This window comes from Myotis lucifugus, unplaced genomic scaffold, assembly GCF_000147115.1.
Source record: "Myotis lucifugus unplaced genomic scaffold, Myoluc2.0 scaffold_1220, whole genome shotgun sequence".
Lineage (NCBI taxonomy): Eukaryota > Metazoa > Chordata > Mammalia > Chiroptera > Vespertilionidae > Myotis > Myotis lucifugus.
Window position 1 is genome coordinate 1 of NW_005872268.1, and position 22,605 is coordinate 22,605.

General features: G+C 45.8%; 1 protein-coding gene across 1 annotated transcript in view; it reads right to left on the reverse strand.

The window, feature by feature from the left end:
* Positions 1 to 33: 33 nt before the first annotated feature.
* TICRR (TOPBP1 interacting checkpoint and replication regulator) overlaps positions 34 to 22,605 on the reverse strand; it is a gene marked incomplete at its 5' end in the record, with an annotated part of 32,523 nt that continues 9,951 nt past the window's right edge. Inside the window, 17 exons of the mRNA XM_023748241.1 lie at positions 34 to 472; positions 1,247 to 1,252; positions 1,505 to 1,557; positions 3,050 to 3,140; positions 3,344 to 3,487; positions 5,357 to 5,414; positions 7,495 to 7,591; positions 8,684 to 8,923; positions 9,090 to 9,169; positions 9,258 to 9,351; positions 9,929 to 10,029; positions 11,506 to 11,657; positions 12,605 to 12,823; positions 13,637 to 13,776; positions 17,789 to 17,918; positions 18,790 to 19,024; positions 20,946 to 21,184. Coding sequence (XP_023604009.1) covers positions 309 to 472; positions 1,247 to 1,252; positions 1,505 to 1,557; positions 3,050 to 3,140; positions 3,344 to 3,487; positions 5,357 to 5,414; positions 7,495 to 7,591; positions 8,684 to 8,923; positions 9,090 to 9,169; positions 9,258 to 9,351; positions 9,929 to 10,029; positions 11,506 to 11,657; positions 12,605 to 12,823; positions 13,637 to 13,776; positions 17,789 to 17,918; positions 18,790 to 19,024; positions 20,946 to 21,184 — 2,243 coding nt within the window. The remainder of the gene's footprint in view (positions 473 to 1,246; positions 1,253 to 1,504; positions 1,558 to 3,049; positions 3,141 to 3,343; positions 3,488 to 5,356; positions 5,415 to 7,494; positions 7,592 to 8,683; positions 8,924 to 9,089; positions 9,170 to 9,257; positions 9,352 to 9,928; positions 10,030 to 11,505; positions 11,658 to 12,604; positions 12,824 to 13,636; positions 13,777 to 17,788; positions 17,919 to 18,789; positions 19,025 to 20,945; positions 21,185 to 22,605) is intronic.

The following is a 22,605-nucleotide window of genomic DNA, read 5'->3' on the forward strand; positions in this document are numbered from 1 at the left end:
TACGATCATGCTACCTCCCTGAGTGTGAATAAGACTGCAGTTAACCCCGGCCCTATGGTAGGAAACATTGTCGTGTGTAATTATAAGAGCAAAGGAGACACACAGGTACCGCCTCCCCCTGGGACTCGGGTAAGACGTGAGCACAGGTCGCGGCCGCTGTCAGACTCCGAAGGGATGATGCGGATCATAAAGGCCCCGGATTGCTCATCACCCGAACCTCAAATACACTCACCGGCTCTACATCTCCCATGTCCAGAAGCAAGAGGCCAAATCTCACTGCTTTTCCCAAAAATACTCCCCCCACCAAGTCAGCGTGGACGTGGGGCAGGCACGTTACCTGACTGGCTTTGCTGAGACGAGTGAACCCTCTGCACACTTCGAGGCTGCGGCTGAGACGCAGAATAGAAGGGACCAGATTTCGTCCTGCCGAGTGCCAGCTGCTTGATGCGAGGGCTTCTTCTCAGACTCACCTCTACAGAAGCAGAGCCACAGCCGTCAGCAGGGAGACACGCCACCTGACCTCTCCCACGTGCACGTGAGCAACACTCATGTGTTACCAAATACAGACAGGAGCCTGACACGCCATTGGCTGAGACTTCATTGTGGTAGCAAAGATAAGAGGTGTGTGTGGTATGTGGCCCCAGCAGGTGCAAAGAAGGTGGCCCACGAGCCTGTCACCTCAGACAGTGTCATGACTGGCCACCATGAGGTACGATGGGGGGTGAGAAATATGTGTAAAGTAGTCACGCTTGTAAAAATGTTTCAATTTAAAAATTGCAGTTTATGCGTTTATCACATATATTAACCTGTTAACAGTATTTCAGAGTTATGGGATTACCAAGTATACCAAGTGATTATCAAAATTCTGACTTTTCTATTTTTTTCTGATTTTTCAACAATAAACATCTATCTTGATTTAAAAAAAAAAGTCAATCTTGGGAAACTCCATCACATATACCTTTAAAAGGCCACTCACCACTCAAGATTGCCGGTGTGGCCGGAACCGGTTTGGCTCAGTGGATAGAGCATCGGCCTGCGGACTGAAGGGTCCCAGGTTCGATTCTGGTCAAGGGCATGTACATTGGTTGCGGGCACATCCCCAGTAGGAGATGTGCAGGAGGCAGCTGATCGATGTTTCTCTCTCATCGATGTTTCTAACTCTCTATCCCTCTCCCTTCCTCTCTGTAAAAAATCAATAAAATATATTTAATAATAAAAAAAAAAAGATTGCGGGTGTGTGCAGCACTGTCACCTCCCTGTGAACAGCTTAGAATAGGGGTGGGGGACCTTTTCCTGCCAGGGGCCATTTGGATATTTATAATAACTATCATTTGGGGACCATATAAACTATCAACGTCACCCCTAGGGCCTGGGCAGGGCCAAACCAAATGATCTCACGGGCCTGACCTTCCCCAGCCCTGTCTCAGGGTGAGAGGCTGAGCAGACCAGGCCGTGAGGTTTCCACAGAAAGCAGGTGAAACTCCCACACAAAGGCAGTAGGTACCTTTCTCCGGGGACTCCTCAACCACGTCGATCTCAGGACCAGGGTCAGAGGACCTCGAGGAACCAAGAGCACAAGGATTAGTCAGAATCACGAATGAATTCACAGTGAACACACTGAGGAGATACAGCCGCTCCCCCCGAGAGTCTGATAGCACCGCCATGGGCCCTCTCTCACTATCAGAGTTAAAACATTTAAAAAATATATATTTCTGAGAGAGGGAGTGAGAGATAGAAATCACAATGATAAGAATCATTGACTGGCTGCCTCCTGCATGCCCCCTACTGGGGACCGAGCCGGAAACCCGCGCATGTGCCCTTGACCGTAATAGAACCTGGGACCCTTCAGTCCACAGGCCAATGCTCTATCCACTGAGCCAAACCAGCTAGGACTTCAAACATTTCTTTACAACTTCAAAATTAACTACAGATGTATACTTCTGCCCTGGCCGCTGTTTCTGTGGTTAAAGCGTCAGCCCGCACACCAAAGGGTCAATGGCACGGACCTGGGTTGCAGGTTTGACCCCCGGCCCAGCTAGTGGCATGTGTGGGAGGCAAGTAATCTCTCCCCCGTCTCTTCCACTCTAATACCTACAAACTTCACTTCTTACCATTTATTCTGTAGAAAAACTGGCACAAGTTATGTGAAACCCTAACACCAGTAATGACAAGACGGAGCCTTGACAAGACACACACGTGCTCCTCCCTAGTCTTCCTGTACGTTACATGCAGCAACTGTGAGGAGGACAAGGGCGGAGAGCAGAGGTCGCCTGGCTGGGACTCAGGACCCAGAGACGGGGAAGTGAGCACCCGGAAGTTCCTTTTTGCTTCTCAGATCCCATGGGTGCTGGAGAGGCCGACACCCTGAACACACCCAGAGGTGCGGCCAAAACTGCCCTCCGAGAACCGGGGCAGGGGTCACAAAGGACAGACACTGTCAGGGGAGACCTGCTCTGCCCAGGCAGCTGCCAGAAAACAGCCCCTCAGCACAGGAAGTTGGGACCCTAGACCCCAGCCCTGCCTGGCCATAATGAAGACCCACCTCTCCTTCCCCGTGTCAGCACATGGATTTTAAAATTGTGAAATAGCCAGCCCAGCTGGTGTGTCTCAATGGCTGAGCGTCAACCCATGAATCAGAAGATCAGGGTTCGATTCCCGGTCAAGGCACATGCCTGGGTTGGGGGCTCGATCCCCAGTGTGGTGTGGGCAGGAGGCAGCTGACCAATGAATCTCTCATCACTGATGTTTCCATCTCTCTCCCCCCCTCTCCCTTCCTCTCTGAAATCAATAAAAAAGATGTGGAATATCCATTCAACAGCATATTGCTCAGTAACAGAAAGGGATGAACTGACATGTGAACAACACGGGTAAATCTCAAAACCACTGGCCAGGTGCGCGAGGCCAGACAGAGCCCCTCCCGTGGGTTCTCGGCCCTCGGAGCTGACAGGGTGCTCTCTGGTTGTAAGAAACAGTCGGGACCTGAGTCACGAAGCCCATGGAGCAGGGAGAGCTGTCTGGGGGGTGGGGCGGCCACACGGGTGTCACTCACCTGCCCTTGATCTGCCGGTGCAGCAGCCGCCCGGAGACCTGCTTGTGCTCCGGGGTCTCGGCCACAGTCCTGGTCAGCAGCCTGGGATGCCCTGCAAGGCGAGCAGCACAGGGTCCCTCAGACACGGCCGGTCCCTCAGCCGCAGGGACCTCGGCTGGAGAGACCCCGAGGGGAAAAGTAACTGGAGGCAACCACAGAGAAGGGGAAAACAGGAAATGCATGAGCTCCTGCCGTAAAGCGGGTCTCGGGACTGGTTGGCGCGAGCAGCCCTTGCCCGGGTCGCGGTGAAGTTACCTTTGGTCCGGCCCACGCTGTCCAGCTGGTGCCGCAGGCCTTCCACGGCCGACACGGAGTGGCTTCTCGGCAGCCCCCGCTTCGCCGGTCTCTTTGAAGGAGAAATTTCCTGGGTGAAGAGATTTCTTCGGACTTTGGTCACTTCTGAAAACAAACAAACGAAAAAGACAAATATTATCACTTATAAATGCCGTATCTGGGAAAAGAAAGTTATCCACAACCGAGAGAAGCTGCTTAAAGAAACTATGCTACAGACTGACTACTATATGCTGGTAGACACTTACTGGGGAATTTCCTTAACTACTATACTCACATGGTACTTTAAAGTTATTTTAAGTTGATTTTTAGAGAGAGAGGAAGGGAAAGGGAGAGAGAAACATCAATGTGAGAGGGAAACATTGATCAGCGGCCTCCTGCACGCCTCCTACTGGGAATTGAGCCAGAAACCTGGGCATGTGCCCTGACCGGGAATGGAACTGGCAACCTTTTGGTGCACAGACGAAGCCCAATCAACTGAGTCCCACGGGCCAGGGCTAAAATCATTTACTTTTATAAATTCAATGTAAACTCAACCTTCAGGAGCACACAGAAGGCCCACAACACACACCCTGGAAGCTTTGCTCGCTGAAGAATGGACATCACCCTGAGTAAGAGGACGGGCCTTTCAATACACCCTAGAGTTAGGATTGTCCTCCCTTTTTCGCTGCTGTGTATTCAGCTCAGCCTCAGGTAGAAAGTGTTCTTTCAACTTCAAAGATTTTAATCTTCTTACAAATATTTTACTAATTTTCTGGGTTATTTTAAATGCCCTTCCTCACTCAACAGCATGAAAGCTGTGACCATCTAGAGACTCAGAGTTAGGGGAGGAAGCTGAAGAGTCAAGAAACACTTGGCAACGCGAGGAAAACGGCTTCTTAATCTTAGAGTGGCCTCGTGGGGGCTACGTGATAATTGCTCTGCGGTAAAGTCTTCTAAGAGCCAGTCATCGAAAGAAAACCAAAGGAAGCAGGCCCACACACTGGGAGGCCCCCTGACGTCTTCCCATCAGTGACACACACATTAACCCAAGGACCCCAATCACACAGCGAAGTTTTAAAAGAGTTCCTCCAGCCCTAACCGGTTTGGCTCAGTGGATAGAGCATCAGCCTGCGGACTGAAAGGTCCCAGGTTCGATTCCGGTCAAGGGCATGTACCTTGGTTGTGGGCACATCCCCAGTAGGGGGTGTGCAGGAGGCAGCTGACTGATGTTTCTCTCTCATCGATGTTTCTAACTCTCTATCCTTCTCCCTTCCTCTCTCTGTAAAAAATAATAAAATATATTTAAAAATAAAATTAAAATAAAAAATAAAAAAGTTCCTCCAGCTCCACGTAAGAGCCCTGCTCGCTGCCTGAGGCTGTCTACGAACCTGATTTACGACCTGACAGCTAACCTGGACTTGCTACTTTCTGTTTCTCCCCAGTTTTTGAAAAAGTTAATATCTATAGAAAACTTCAAAGAATAACACAATCAATAGTCGTTGCTAAAATTCATGCCCTATCGACATTCCTGCCCCCCCATTTGTACAATTTCCCACCCCCACACTGCAGAGGAAGGGCAGACACGAGACTCCTCAGTCCCATGTCTCCTGGGTATGAGGGCACGTTATCTAGTCTATGACCCAGGAAGTCACCATTCGATTCCCAGGTGGTGGGCTCGATCTCCTGTGTGGGGCGTGCAGGAGGCAGCTGATCCATGATCTCTCTCATCACTGATGTTTCTATCTCTCCTTTCTCCTCTGAAATCAATAAAAATATATATATTTTTAAAAAGAAATGCTTTACCCAAAGAAAAAAAAAAAGATTTCAGAGTGCAGCATTTTGAGACCCCCTGAACACCTCATTCTCCTAGTACATGTCATCTGGACATATGTCACTAACCAACAACTCCCATAACTAGGCAGCTGCTTAAATACATGCAAGTGAATAAATGTGTCGTTCTAGTCGATGAAGAGGTGCCGAGAGAACGAAGCGTACCTTGTACTGGATCTTTCACTGGGAGCGAGGGCTGCGGGAGCGTGGGGCGAGGGTTCTCCTGAAAGATGAGAAGACCCAGTAAGAAAACAGATATGCATTTAAAATAAGGGAATAAAATTCCACATGGCACCCTTTGACCCTGACAGTTCTCCTTACGGGAATCCATAACAAATGGTTGCAAAACGCACAAAAATAGATACATGGATCCAAGGACACTGAAGGCTGCAATAATAATACAAAATAAGAAACTCCCTAACTATCCATAAAGACGGAAACAAATCAATGATGGCTCATCCATCCAATGCAGATATTAACAGAATTAGGAAGGTCTGTAAGAATAGAGAAGGAAGCAAGACCTGGATATTCTAACACAGAAAGAGGTCCACAATGGGAAAAGGCAAAATGCAGAATAGGAAACAAACAAACAATCTCAGTAAACCTAGTTTTAAAGAAGCAAGCTTTCCTGACTGGTCTGAAATGAAGTTTCGGTCCCATGAGCACCAGCGTTAGAAGGACGAGTTACACGCAGTGATGAATGACGGCAAATCATCCTCAGATCTATTGAGGGTGGCCTGGCACCTCCGGGCCGTCCACTTTGGGATTCCCCCCTCTCCAATCAGGATGCCAACATACATCAGATTTGGATCTTATTCACATAGTAAGGTCTACTGAGAAAGTGAGCCCAGCCCTGGCCAGTTTCTCTCAAAGGGGCGAGAGTTTGATTCCTGGTCAAGGGCACATACCTTGGTTGCAGGTTCATCCCACCCCGGTCTGCAAGTGTGGGAGGCAATCAATGGATGTGCATGTGTCTCTCCCCGCCCCCCCCCCGCCCCCTTCTAGTCTCTCTTAAAAAAAAAAAAAAAAAGTCAATGAAAAAAATATCCTCGAGTAAGGATAAAAAGTGAAGACACTAACTCTTTAACAGAAATCCCACTTCAGATTCCAAAGGACAGTTACAAATCTCAATAAACAGACAGCAAACCATCACTGTAATGATTAGCGCTTCTAAAGCTAGTCCTCATACATGTTTTAAAAAATATATTTTTATTGATTTCAGAGAGGAAAGGAGAGGGAGAGAGAGATAGAAACATCAATGACAAGAGGTAATCACTGACTGGCTGCCTCCTGCACGTAGGACCAAGCCTGAAACCCAGGCATGTGCCCTTGACCGGAATTGAATCCGGGACTCTTAGGTCCGCAGGCCGACACGCTATCCACTGAGCCAAACCGGCCAGGGCAAGTTCTCATAGACTTTTAATGCTTCTCAATAATCTGTGCAGTTCACAAGTTTCACCGAATCCTTAGCAAGGCATTCATTCCACTTGGTAAGAGGTCCACAATGGGAAAAGACATTTCAAAACCCATTTGCTGGTTTTGGCACGCACTCACAGACTCCACCTAGGTTTCTTTCTCTCTGCCACCAACAAACCTCAAGTCCTTACACCTGCCACAACCAAGTTACCATCGGACAACAGCACCAGCCACCCACCCACACTTCTTTAACTTCTTATGGAAATAAAACACACATATTGGCACACAGCCAGATCCCCTTTATGCTTGCACACCACTGTTCAATGACCTCTTTGCTTATGTTAGTCAGTATTTAGGAGAATTCTCATCTACATTAAAGATTTCAAATGAACTCATTCCTTCCTAACTTGGGCTTGCTGTTTTATTTACACTACCTCTGTCACACTTTTGGGTAAAAGGGTTAATATGTAACACATGTATATTTCTTTAGTCCGTGGATTATAGTTGCACACACATTCATAAAAACATCTTGCCCTAGGCTATTTGGCTCAGTGGACAGAGCATCGGCATGCGGACTGAAGGGTCCGGAGTTCGAGTCCAGTCAAGGGCTCCTCCCAGGCCCTGGTTAGGGAGAGTGTAGGAGGCAACCAATCCATGTGTGTTTCTCTCACATCAATATTTCTGTCTTTCCCTGTCTCTTCCACTCTCTAAAAATCGATGGAAAAATAGCCTCAGGTGAGGATTAAAAAACAACATCTGATTTGACTTCTGTGAGCGCCACGTCCACTCCCCACCGCAGACACCGCCCTTCATTCTGCTCTCCCGTGTGGCTCGCGCAGAAGGACTAGGTCTCTGGCGCCATTTCCTGTCTCTGGGAAATGACTTACGTTTCTCGCGGGTTTCTGGGACACTTTGGGGATTTCAATTTGTCGACGATTCTGTGAGACCTCCGCAATGCTTTTGTGTCTTATTAATGCATTTTTCCTTTTGGAAAGAGAAAGAAACAGTCAATGTACACTCAGTAGCAGTTAAATTAGACGGAAACTACAGTGTAAAATAAAACATTCTTTTTTAAAATATATATTTCTATTTATTTCAGAGAGGAAGGGAGAGGGAGAGGGAGAGAGAGAAACATCAATGATGAGAGAGAATCATTGCTCAGCAGCCTCCTGCATGCTTCCCACTGGGGATTGAGCCTGCAACCCAGGCATGTGCCCTTGACCGGAATCCAACCCAGGACCCTTCAGTCCACAGGCCACCGCTCTATCCACTGAACCAAACCGGCCAGGGCTAAAACATTCTTTAGATAAAGGTCAGCGATCTTGGTATTGGCCAGAATTTAAAGCAAAGCAGGTCAATCCCAGAATTTCCAAAAGTAAGTATTATAAATTCAACTAGTTATAAACAATGAAAAACTTAAAAAGGAAAACTTAAAAAGCTAAAACCCTACGCTCATCTCCTACAAGGCTCCTAGTTCCCGGACACCCCACGGACAGTCAAGGGCTCTGGGGACTCAGTGGCAAATACTGTGTGTTCCCCGGATAAGTGTCACCTGCTCCTGACACGCTTCCGAACACCCAGGAACCAGAGCAGAAACTCCGGGACTGGCTTCTGTGATTCAGACAGGAGGCCACAAGGGAGTCAATGGATGACAAACACACATACTGGACTGTGGTTTAAACACACCCTCCGGCCCTAGCCAGTTTTGTTCAGTGATCAGAGCTTCAGCCTGCGGACTGAAGAGTCCCGGGTTCAATTCCCGATCAAGGACATGTAACTGGGTTGTGGGTTCGCTCCCCACCCCAGGTTGGGGTTTGTGAAGGAGGCAACCAGTTGATGTCTCTCTCACATCGATGTTTCTCTCTCTTTCCCCATTCCTCCCTCCTTCCTTCCTTCCTTCCTTCCTTCCTTCCTTCCTTCCTTCTTCCCCTCCTCCCTTCCTCCCTTCCTCCCTCCCTCCCTCTCACTCTCTGGGAAAAATACCCTCAGGTGAGGATTTAAAAATAATAACTAAACACCCTCTCTGCCAGAACTGGAGTATACAAGGAAGGCCTTCAATTCCCAACGCCCTCCTACCTTCTCTTCTTAGCCGACCGGGTTCGCAGCTCCTCCAGCTGGTCGGAGTCCGTGCCGCCCGGCACTGACCTGCCGCCGCCGGCCATGAGGGGCACGGAGGAAAGCGGCGACTTGCTCTCCTGTGTCACGGAGTCGTCGCTGAAGAAGTCTGTGGGCAGGACCCCAGCCAGCTTCTGAGGAACCACGATGCCCAGGCTGTCGTACAGTTGCCCCAGCGTCTTCGGGATGGAGTCGATGTACCTGTGGGCAGGTTGGCTACATGGGGAAGAGCCGTCACGGTGGCCCCTCCATCCCCCCCTCGCCCTGCATGGGAAACGGTCCCTCCAGTTCCAGGATTCTGAAACAACGCCATACGCACTCCTTGGTGGAACAGTGTTAAGGTTAGGGGAGCAGAACTCAAACTTACATTCCCAGAATTTCTTCCAGAAACGTCGCCAGGTATGCCGAGTCCTCAGTTAAACACACCATGCGCAGCAAATCCGCCACCTGAAGGAGATTCTGAGGTGAGTACACGCCTCTGCGGGACGCTGAGAGCTTCTAGCACATTCCCAGCGGCCCCGAGCGATATACTTACCTCCTCCACCAGCTGCTCCACGTCATCTATGCTGTCACGTATCGACGGGCACTGCACACACATCTCCAAACGGAGAAACACCTGCAGCTGGCACCTTGAAAGAGAGAAACACTAGTCAGTGGTTCTCAACCTTCCTAGTGCCGCGACCCTTTAATACAGTTCCTCATGTTGTGGTGACCCCCAATTTCATTGTTACCAATTGAACATAATTAAAGCATAGTGATTCATCACAAAAACAATATGTAATTATATATGTTTTCCGATGGTCTTAGGCGACCCCTGTGAAAGGGTCGTTCAACCCCCCAAAGGGGTCGCGACCCACAGGCTGAGAACCGCTGCACTAGGCTATAGCTACTCTGAAGGTCACTAAACTTGAGGCCCCTTCCTCAGTCATAGATCTACTTATATACAAAACAACAAAACGGAGAACCGTGGCTTTCTCTAAATCAGCAGTCACCGACTGGTGGTCCGTGAGGTCTGAAAGGTTGGTGACCGCTGCTCTAGCCACATGGTTATCAGGTAAACAAGTGACTCAAACTGCAACAGATTATAAAGAATCAGCCACAAAAGCCTCTCCGAGCAATTTGCCATCTGTTCTAAATGGCTACAAGCAAGTCTTAGAGTTTGTTTTGGAGCAATGGTTAAAAAAACAAACAAAAAAGGTTACTTACTCTCTGATTTTGTCCTCTTTATCCCGGTTTTTTCCCATGTCTTGTCTAAGACTTTTGCTAGTTTTTAAGAGGTTATTTTTGACTTGATGCAGGCAGTTCATCTGAAAATCCAAAAGTATCACATAGGAAAATGTGACATTCCTTGTCATCATTTCTAATTTCTTCAGGGCTGACAAGTGCCAAAGAAGGGAAGTACATTCCTTTACACACGCCCCCTTCTTTCACTTTATTTTTTTTAAAATATATTTTATTGATTTTTTACAGAGAGGGAGGGAGAGATAGAGAGTCAGAAACACTGATGAGAGAGAAACATCGATCAGCTGCCTCCTGCACACCTCCTACTGGGGATGTGCCCGCAACCAAGGTACATGCCCTTGACCGGAATCGAACCTGGGACCTTTCAGTCCGCAGGCCAACGCTCTATCCACTGAGCCAAACCGGTGAGGGCCCCTTCTTTCACTTTAATGAAAAAATGGTGAAATGAATGTTGTTCTTTTCTATCTTCAAGCCTGCAGATTTGATCTTTTTTTTTTTTTCAGTCCCCACCTGAGGATATTTTTTCCATTGCTTTTCAGAGAGAGAGGAAGGGATGGAGGGAGAGAAAGAGAAATACTGATGTGAGAGAGACACATTGACTACCTGCTTCCAGCCCAGGCCCCAACCAGGGATGGGGAGCAAACAAGCAACCCAGGTATGCACTCTTGACTAGGAATTGAACCCATGACCCTTCAGTGTGCAGGCCAACGCTCTGACCATTGAACCACACCGGCCAGGGCTTGACCTTTCTTAAAAGGAAGATTCCATACAGTAGTGACTGAGATGTCTACATACTATAAACAACTCCTGTTCACTTAAGAAGAGTCTGGCTTCACCAGCCTTGAATAGAAGCAATAACTGGTCTAAAACAGTGGCTTACAACATCCCTGTGCATAAGGGTCACGTAAGAAGCTGTTAGTGTATAGATACCCAGGTCCCAACACGCAGACATCTGCTTCACTGCATCTGGAGGGAGGCAGGCATCAGGTACTAAACAATGTCCCACGTGCCCCAGACAGTGTTCATCAGTGGTTAGAGCGTTGGCCCGCACACCAAAGGGTCACGGGTTCGAGTCCCAGTCGAGGGCACAAACCTGGGTTGCAGGTTTGCTCCCCAGTCGGGATGTGTGTGGAAGGCAACCAGTCAACGTGTCTCTCACACCGATGTGTCTCTCTCACACCGATGTTTCTCTCTCTCTCCCTTTCTCTGAAAACCAATGAAAAAATGTCCTCAGGTGAGGATTTACAAACAAACAAACAAACAAGCAAAAACGTTGCAGGTGACTCCACAGTCCAGGCAGGACTGAGAACCACTGGCTTAATACACGCAGCTCACACGAGGCTCAGATAAGGACAGAGGAGAGCACATGGCATTACCAGCCTAACCCATGCCTTCCGTTTCTGCCTTGTTAGAAAGACCTGGAACTGTGCTCACCATTCACCTCCTCGCTCCCCTCATCATGTATGAATCATGCCCTACATACAAACATGTGAACCAAACCCGCCAATAAGCAACAATGACACTTATCGGGACCCTCTTACCTCTAAGTCCTTGGTGCCTTTGGACTTGAGAAATGCTTTAATGGTTGAGATCATGTTCTGAGCACATGAATACAACACGGTTTCTCCTGTGGCCATAGTCTTTTGGTAATTTTCATGTATGTAAGATTGTAGCTCCTCTTCAGTTTTAAAATCTGTAAAAAAAAAAAAAAGTTACACTGAGGACTTCCAGTAAAGATTGCAGAGTGGGTAAAGGCTGTGCTTGCCTGAAATGCATAGAAATATCCTATGTAGTAAAAGCCTATTATGCTAAGTGTCCGGTCCTCTGGTGACCGACCGGTCGACTGTTCAACCAATCAAAGCCTAATATGCTAATAATATGCTAAGGTGCTCAACCGCTCACTATGACATGTGCTGACCACCAAGGGGCAGACGCTCCGACCAGTAAGTTAGCTTGCTGCTGGGATCTGGCCAATCAGGACTGAGCGAGATGAGCCTGAAACACCCTGGAGCCCTCCCACGGTCCACCCCGGCCCCGATCTTTTTTTTTTTTTTAAATAGATTTTTATTGATTTCAGAGAGGAAGGGAGAGTGAAAGATAGGAACATCAATGATGAAAGAGAATCACTGATTGGCTGCCTTCTGTTCACCCCCGACTGGGGATTAAGCCCGCAACCTGGGCATGTGCCCTTGACTGGAATCGAACCTGGGACCCTTCAGTCCACAGGCCGATGCTCTATCCCCTGAGCCAAACCAGCTAGGGCAGCTGGCCCCGATCTTGCACCAGTAAGGTTCCTAGGCCTGGCCAGTGCCCTCTCACAATCCAGGACCCCTCAGGGGATGTCAGAGAGCTGGTTTTGGCCTGATCCCGCAAGCCACTCCCCTCAGGAGGGCGCCAGATGCAGGGCTCATGGCTGGTGAGTGCTGCTGCAGCTCGAACCTCTCCCGAGCAGGGTAGGAATAAGTGGGAGCAGCAGATAGGAGCTGCAGGTGGCACTGGACTGCAGGTTTCGGCCCCATCCCCGCAGGCTACCCAGAGAGACCACCCATCCATTCACCGAATTCGTGCACCGCCCCCCAGTGAGGGTATATAAAGGGTCACCCGCACTCAGACACTGAATGTTTTGAAATGAGGGAGTACCTTTAGGTTTGGGGCTTTTTTGTGTCCTTCCTCTGTGCTCCAATCTCCCCGCTGTTCTCCCCCCCGCTGTCTGCTGGGTCCCCCTGTCCCCAGCGGGCTCTGGACTGCCATCTGGATGCAGCTTCTGAGCCTTGACGTTCAGCCTCGCAACGTTCAACATCTTCAAGGAGCGGCACATGGTCTTCATCTTCTGCCGCACTGGCGTGCGAGGGACGCCTCCTACCAACCATCGTGGGAGGGAAAGTAAAAGAAATTTTACCCCAGTGGACCAAGAACTACTTCAGTTACCAAAAAAACAAAAAACCCCACTGCTTTCATTCTGCACTAAGAGCTACTTTTCCCACTTTATAATGCAAAAACTTTTCCTAGAAGCTTATGCTAACGAAATCACTAAAGAACAAATCAAATCATACGCATGATATGTACACTACAGTATCATTTATAATGATATCAATCAAAATATTCAACAACAAAAGAATTCTGTAAATTTTGTTAAGTAGTGAGGTGGAATAGTAACTGAAAAGGCAAGGTAGCAGATGAACAAATAATTCTGTAAGCGACACGCAAAGTTGTATTTAAATTTGTTATAACTAAAAATGAAAATGGTTTATTAAGAAGGTAAAATTGCGGCTCATTTTTTTATTATTTTGTTAATCCTCACTGAAGTATAATTTTTCCATGGAGTTTTAGAGTGGAAGAGAGGATGGGAGGGAGGGAGAGAAAGAGAAACATCAACGTGAGAAAGATTGGTTGGTTGCCTCCCGCACACACCCAACCAGGGTCAGGGATCGAACCTGCAACCCAGGTACATGCCCCACCAGAATCAAACCTGAGACCCTTCAGTGCACGGGCCAGGGCTATGGCTGATATTTTAATCACTATTGTACTAACGTAATTATTTTGAAATTTGAAATAGAAGAACGTGTCCTTGTTTATTCGGTTACCATTTCAACCTCATTTTAGGGAGTATTATCTCTTTATAAAACATACAGTCTCAAAAAATACTCAAGAACCTCCTTGGTATGAGCGTACGTTTCTTTCTGCTGTCTTCCTGGTTAGCCACGGCGGGTTCCTCACAAGACCTTCTCAGGTAGAGCTCGGCCAGGCGGCGTGTTAACTCACTCTCAGTCTTGGAAGACTCTTGCTTAGCGGGCGAGGCAGCCTGCAGCAGCCTGTGAACAAGGCAAGAAGGCTGGTGTAAAGCTGAAAGTCTAATTTCCCCAAATGCTTTAAAGACAACACGACAATAATAACAAAATGCCTCTGTTTATAAGATGGCCCCACAAGATGCCTTCAAAAGTATGCTTTCTCAGGAGGGAAATGGTCCCTTTTCTCACTTACGCTTTGAACAAACTCAGAGGCAAAGGCTACCTGTTCACAGAACCATTAATCGTTACACACAGTGTTGACTTTTTTAACAAGATCTTCACGTCCCAGGGTACATGTTTGATTACGGCAACTACTTCACTTCTGCGCTTCCCTGGTTATTTTTTGCTCAGTGTCCATACATTCAAGTGCAAGACGATGGAATGAGGAGAAATGGGGGTGAGGGGTGATTAGTTATGGAACACTTGTCCACCTAGAGCAGTGGACGGCAAACTCATTAGTCAACAAAGCCAAATATCAACAGTACAACGATCGAAATTTCTTTTGAGAGCCAAATATTTTAAGCTTAAACTATATAGGTAGGTACATTGTTATTAACTTAGTTAGGGTCCTCCTAAGCTGGCCTTTGCTAAAAACGTCCTCAATCTAATTGAGGTACGTTCGCTGAGGTCGACCCCTTCCAACTCTCTCATCCACACTCGTCTTGTATACTTGTTTCGTCTGTCTCCTTTCGTTCATCCTCTCTTATGTCCAAACCATCTCCACATACCTTTCTCCATCCTCGACACTACATCTTCTTTCACTCCACAATGTTCCCTAAAATTAACTTTAAATAAACTTTACTTAAAGTTTTAAGTCAACTTCGCACTGTACGTGCGCGCCCGCACGTGGTATTTTGTGGAAGAGCCACACTCAAGGGGCCAAAGAGCCGCATGTGGCTCGTGAGCTGCGGTTTGCCAACCACTGACCTAGAGCTAACTACCAGGCACTAAGGAAATCACAAAAATGGGACAACTTTCAAAATGTATTACTTGTATTTCACTATCTTCCATTACCTGATATAATCTGATTTAAAAATAGGAGAAAGTTATGATGCCATTAGCAAAAACTAAAATCATTTCCCCTAAGAACAGGAACAAGACAGGAATGTCTGCTTTCACCACCCTTGTTCAACATAATATTGAAAGTCCTAGCCACAGCAATCAGACAAGAAGAAATAAAAGGCATCCAAACTGGAAAGGAGGAAGTAAAACTCTCATTATTTGCAGATGACATGATATCGTACATAGAAAACCCTAAAGACTCCACCAAAAAACTACTAGATTTAATAAATGGATTTGGCAATGTAGTAAGATACTTAATCAAGGAGGTAAAAGACTTGTATTCGGAAAACTACAGGACATTGAAAAAAGAGAGGAAGACATAAACAGATGGAAGAATATACCGTGTTCATGGATTGGTAGAAGCAACATCACTAAAATGTCCATAGTACCCAAGGCAATCTACAGAATCCATGCACTCCCTATTAACCCACCAACAGCATATTTCACAGATCTAGAACAAACACTCCAAAAATTTATATAGAACCAAAAAAGATCCCAAATAGCTGTAACAATCTTGAGAAAGAAAAACAAAGTTGGAGGAATCACAATACCAGAATATCAAGTTATACTACAAAGCCACTGTAATCAAAACAGCCTGGTACTGGCACAAGAACAGGCATATAGACCAATGGAACAGAACTGAGACCCCAGAAATCAACCCAAGCTATTACACTCAATTAATATTTGACAAAGGAGGCAAGAGCATACAATGGAGTCAAGACAGTCTCTTCAATAAATGGTGCAAGGAATATTGGACAGATACATGCAAAAAAATGAAACTAGACCATCAACTTATATCATACATAAGAATAAACTCAAAATAGATAAAAGATTTAAATTAAATGTAAGTCAGGAAACCATAAAAATCCTAGAAGAAACAATAGCCAGCAAAATCTCAGACATTTCTCGTAGCAATATGTTGACGGATACATCTCCTAGGGCAAATGAAACTAAGGAGAAAAATAAACAAATGGGACTACATCAAAATAAAAAGCTTCTGCACAGCAAAAGAAACCATCAACAAAACAAAAAGGGAGCCCACTGTTCGGGAGAACATATTTGGTAATGATACAGCTGATAAAGGGTTAATATCCAAAATATATAAGAAACGCATACAACTTAACAAAAGGAAGACAAACAATCCAATTTAAAAATGTGCGAAGGCTCTAAAAAGACATTTCTCCAAAGAGAACACACAGATGGCCAAGAGACATATGAAACAATGCTCAAAGTCACTGATCATCAGAGAGATGCAAATTAAAACGATAATGAGGTATCACCTCACAACTGACAGAATGGCTGCCATCAACAAATCAACAAATGACAAGTGCTGGCGAGGATATAGAGAAAAGGGAACCCTGGTACACTGATGGTAGGAATGCAAACTGGTATATTATGGAAAACAGTATGGAGTTTCCTCAAAAAATTAAATAGCCCTGGCTGGTTTGGTTCAGTGGATAGAGCGTCGGTCTGTGGACTGAAGGGTCCCGGGTTCAATTCTGCTCAAGGGCACATGCCCGGGTTTCAGGCTCAATCCCTAGTAGGGGGCATGCAGGAGGCAGCCGATACATGATTCTCTCTCATCAATGATGTTTCTATATCTCTCTCTCCCTCTCCCTTCCTCTCTGAAATCAATAAAAAAATATATTAAAAAACAACAACACAGTGGTACATTTATACCATGGAATACTATGCAGCAGTGAAAAAGAATCTCTTACCCTTTGAGACAACATGGAGGGACCTGGAGGGTATCATGCTAAGTGAAATAAGTCACTCAGAGAAAGACAAGTATCACATGATCTCACTCATATGTGGAATCTAATGAACAAAATCAACTGATGAACAGAGTGGATCCAGAGACATAGAAGCATGGAACAGAGGGCGGAATGTCGGAGGGAAGGCAGGGGAGGAAGGTAATCAACCAAAGACCTTGTATGCATAAATGCATGGCCCATGGACACAGACAATAGGGTGATGAAGGCCTGGGGAGGGGGGCAGAGGCAGGCTGGAGTGGGTCAATGGGGGGAAAAAGGGGACATTTGTAATACTTTCAACAATAAAGATTTTTTTAAAAAGCTATGGTATCATTAGTTGAACCTGCTGGCAGGTCTAAAGCAAACTCAGTCTCCCTAAGTGTGCTGGTGTTTTCCTTTACCAGTGGGGAGTTTGCCTTTTCTCTCCTGTTAATTTTTTTAAACTTTAGACATGTCAAATATATAGAAGAGATGAGAAAGCATTATTAAATAGTAAGTATGTACCTCGCTCCAAGATTAAGTACTTGTTAACAGTGTGCCATATCTGCTTCAGATCTTTTGTTTTTAATAAAATTCAGCATTATAGACACAGAGAAAGCCCCAATCTTTTCCCACCCTTATCTCCCACAGGTATTTCTAAATTAAAACCAGCAAAACCTGCTATTTTATGTTGTAAATTATTTAAAAATATACTATACCATCCTTTTGCAATTTTGATTGAAATATATTATACCATCCTTTTGCAATTTTGATTGTACTCAACATACTTCCATGTGCAAATAAATAGGTATTAGGTATAAAACTGAAACTGTACACCCATTAAACAACACTCTCCATTTGTAATTAGTTTTCATTTATTTATTTTTTTAGCTATGAAATGTATTTAATTTCAGGAGAAGTGGTTTTTAATATGATCCTACTGGTTATAAATTTGCTTTTCAGAATTGTTTTTCCCCCCCCAATTACAGTTGACACTCAGTATTTTATATTAGCTTCAGGTATACAGCATAGCAATTAGACATTTATATGATTTACAAAGTAATGCCCCAATAAGTCTAGTACACACCTGGCACCATACATAGTTATGTAATTAGTTTTTAATGTTATTGAACTATACTCATAAAATGTAGTCTGTTATAAAAAGAACACCACCACTCCTATCGAGATAATTGAGAGCTGATTTCAATGATCAGTTCCCAGAGAAATAAAAGGAGTTTTACCAAAATGACTCCATCAAATTCGAACTGGCGCCACTGAGGTTGGAGCAGGGAAACCAGCTCTCGGCAACAGCAGCTCTCCAGGGCGCGGTGCGGCCGAGCTCCTGCTGGGCCCACTCTGGACAGGGAGGAGCTGCAGGGACGGAGCAGAGATGGAAGGAAAAGAGGCATGAGAACCAAAGCGGACATCCCCGTTCTTGCGCCTGCCAAGGACTGACCGCCTTCTCACCAAGGATATACAAAACGCAGCATTAGCGACCCTCCTTCATCTGCACCCACTCCCACGGCCTGTGTCTATGAAAACTGCTGCTCTGACTGCACAAGGAGCACGCTTCCTCGCTGCGCCTCAAACACAGCAGGCGCACGCTGCAGGCCTGTGCTCAATGGCTTTCCAACCAGGCCTGCTTAAAACGGCACCCCTCTTACCCCATAACTGCCCCATTCCCTTTTTCCTATTTATTATATAGCATTTATCGCTTCCAAATATCCTATATAATTCCCTTATTTAGTTTATTGTCCTGTCTTCCGACTGAATGGTAAACCCCGTGAGAACAAGAGCTTTGCCTACTCTGTTCACTGGTGTGTTATTCCCAATACATAGAACAGCGCCTGACATGCAGCAGGCACTCGCTAAATCTGTTGAATAAATGAACAAATGGAAGAAATACCAAGGTAACTGCGTTTTCATCTACCTAGCATAAGTGACAATGCCATGAACTGGAAGGCAGACAGAATCTTGACAGGTTCACATGCAGTCTTTAGTAAATATGTTAAAAACCAGGTTTCATCTTTTTCTCTAATTTCGAAGCGGTTTCACAGAGCCTTTGGCCTCCTCCAACCGCTTCAGGATTCTATCAATAATGACGATTTAAATTGCCTGAAGTACTAGTTTGCCTTCACCTGTTTTATAACAGATACTGGGGTTCTACTGAGAGCAGATGGGGGGCAGGGGGGAAGTCCTGCAGCCACCGCCCTGGAGTGTCAGCTGTTGGTTGCAAACTTACCGGAGGTGGTAGGGTCTTCCAACAAACAGGGGGTCGGACTCAATATGACATCCATAACATCGGAACAAAGGGACGCGGTGTCCAGGGGGTTCTCGGCCACAGCTGTTTGGAGGAAACGCCTCTGAAATGCAGCCTCCTCGGTGCGGAACACGGTGAGAACCGTAGTGTTGGTAGAGAGCGGGGAAATGACGCCTGTGACGGGGGGCCAGCCGTCACCGGGGTCCACACTGGCGACCTACAGAAGAAGTTCCAGCTGGTTGAGAACATGGCTGACATGTGTAAAGGAGAACGCAGCAGTGAAAGGCAAGGACAGTTTCCCCAGATGCTTATTAACATAAAAACCTATGGAAGACACAGGCTTGGTGGATATTAGTGCTAGAGTTGAACTTACTGATTATGTAATCCTAACTCCTCAATTTACAACTAAGAAAAGGCTAAATATACTAGTATGTATTTTTATTTTATTTTATTGATTTCAGAGAGGAAGGGAGCGGAGAGAGAGATAAAAACATCAATGATGAGAAAGAATCATTGATCGGCTGCCTCCTGCACGCCCCCTACTGGGGATCGAGCCCACAAGGTAGGCATGTGGCCTGACCGGGAATTGAGTCGTGACCTCCTGGTAACAGGTCCACACTCAACCACTGAGCCACGCGAGCCGGGCCTATTGAGCATGTATTATGTATTTATTATAATCCACTGAATCCTCCCAACCACTCTGATAAAGTTTAATTTATAAATTAGGCACAGTAATAGATTAACAGCAATAACTAACAATAAAATAGAACACTTACAACAATATACTGCCATAAAAGTTATGTGAATGATCTCTCTCTATATCAAAATACCTCACTGTACTGTCCTCACCTGTTCACTTGAAGGAAGCGCTTTTCGGCTTCTCTTTGGCATTTCTGATTTGTCGCCATCACTAGCCTTACACTTTGGGACCATTATTAAAATCAGGGTCGCTAAAACGCAAGCACTGTGACACAAGACAGTCGATCTGATGACCGAACTGGCTACTAAACTAATGGGTGGGGCTGTACACAGCATGGACACGCTGGACAGGGGATGATTCGAGTCCCAGGCAGGACTTCTGGAGAGTTCATCACGTTACTCAGAACAGCACACAATTTAAAACGTATGAACTGTTGCCCTAGCCCAGGGGTGGGCAAACTTTTTGACTCGAGGGCCACAATGGGTTCTTAAACTGGACCGGAGGGCCAGAACAAAAGCATGGATGGAGTGTTTGTGTGTACTAATATAAATTCAAAGTAAACATCATTACATAAAAGGGTACGGTCTTTTTTTTTTTTTTAGTTTTATTCATTTCAAACGGGCCGGATCCGGCCCGCGGGCCGTAGTTTGCCCATGGCTGCCCTAGCCGGTTTGGCTCAGTGGACAGAGTGTCAGCCTGTGGACTGAAGAGTCCTGGGTTCGATTCCGGTCAAGGACACATGCCTGGGTTGCGAGCTCGATCCCCAATAAGGGGTGTGCAGGAGGCAGCCAATCAATGATTCTCTCTCATCATTGATGTTTCTCTCTCTCTCTCCCTTTCCCTTCCTCTCTGAAATCAATAATATATTAAAACAAAAGAAAAAACTATATGAACTGTTTATTTCTGAGATTTTCCATTTAATATTTCAGACTGCATTTGACCGTGGAAAGTGAAGCCGTGGATAAGGGGGGCTACTGTCCCGTCACTTCACCCCCTAATACAGTCACTGCATTTGGCCCACGCCCCTTTTTCTTATGTGAATATAATTTAGCTTAATGGGATTCCAGGTACATGCAATATTATAAACTGTTTCTTCACTGATGAGCATTGTCGCGATCTACAATGTAGACAATATTAATATTATTTACAAAAGCATCACCTGTTTCACTGAGATGATATTATAGAGGACAACCCTGGGTGTTTCACAAGCACACTTATTCCCCTTAACCAATGATTTAGACCAGCGGTCACCAACCTTTTGGATCTCACGGACCACCAGTGGCCCACGAACCACCGGTTGGCGACCGCTGCTCCAAAGGTTTCCTTAAACCAGCGGTTGCCAACCTCTCGGACCTCACCGACCTCCAGTGGTCCGAGGGCCACCGGTTGGCGACCGCTGTATTTGACAAGCATGACCTAGTGTGTGGCAGAGACCTACCAGATGTAACTCTTCGGCAGTCAGCCTGTGGACCAGCTGCTGAAACAACGTCCCGTGGGCTGACTTATTCTCCTCTGGACTCTGGAGCATCCAGCTATCAGTGCCCAAAGTGCTACTCGTGGGGAGAGACCACTGGGTGGCCGTGCCTTTCAGGAAAATTCTGACTGGTTTCTGAAAATGTCTCTGATGCATGGCCAAGGGCTCTAGGATGACTGTCCATGCTTCTTGAGTCTCTTTGCCTGTTAGAAATAAAGAACATTAAAATCGGAATGTAATAAACAGTTACTAAAAGTAGACTTAAAGACAGTATTTTACTTATTTTTTAATCCTTACCCAAGGATATTTTTCTATTGATTTTTAGAGAGAGTGGAAGACAGAGGGAAAGACACAGAAACACAGATGGGAGAAAGACATATCGATTGGTTGTCTTCCGCACGCCCCCCGACCAAGGCCGGAAGCCTGCAACCTTCTTAAATCCATAAAATACAGTACACAACATATCTTATGAGGAGGTTAAATTCGACACTCTATCCACTGAGCCAAACCAGCTAGAACAAGACATCACTTCTTAAATCCATAAAATACAGTACACAACATATCTTATGAGGAGGTTAAATTCTAAAGATGAAACTGCTTAAACAAAACTACTCTTGAAATTTCCTTAGCCTTAGGTGGTTTGGCTCGGTGGATAGAGTGTTGGCCTGCGGAGTGAAGGGTCCTGGGTTCGATTCCAGTCAAAGGCACATGCCCGGGTTGTGGGCTTGATCTCCAGTAAGAGGCATGCAAGAGGCAGTTGATCAATAATTCTCTCTCATCATTGATTTTTCTTTCTCTCTCTTGCTCGCCATTCCTCTCTGAAATCAATAAAAATATATTTAAAAAAATTTCTTAAACTGCAAATAATGTCTAATGTAGTTTTATGTATACATCTCTATATAGTATTACTTCTGTGTGAATGATTCAAAAATGAGACTCGCTATATAGTGAATAATACGGCAAAGGAAAGTTAGGAAGATCCCACATGCTGGCTCTTCCTGATAACACTTTCAGCTTGTTATCAATCATAGTCTCACCGTGGTCTCCCACTTCATTAATCTCTTCTAGGAGGCAATGAAACCTCACCACCCATTTGCTTGGGCACCTGGGCAATATTATTTTCTTTGCACACAGCTGAGAAACTTTGAAGTCACTCGCTCGCCTTCTTACACAACGCTGGCAGGTGTACCACACCCGAGTTCCATCCTTCCCTGTGGCACGTGACTTGGCTCAGACATACTTTAATTACAAACACTGAGTGCCTGGGCTGTGGAAATTCTAGAGCAGGGGTCCTCAAACTACGGCCCGCGGGCCACATGCAAATACAAATATTGTATTTGTTCCCGTTTTGTTTTTTTACTTCAAAATAAGATATGTGCAGTGTGCATAGGAATTTGTTCATAGATTTTTTTTAAACTATAGTCCGGCCCTCCAACGGTCTGAGGGTCAGTGAACTGACCCCCTGTTTAAAAATGAGGACCCCTGTTCTAGAGCAGTGGTTCTCAACCTTGGCTGCACATCAGAATCACCTGGGAATCTTTTTAAAATCCTGATTTCTGGGCCTCATCCTCTGGAAATTCTGTTTCTTTGTTACTAATGTTGTGGCCCCACCCATAACAAAGAA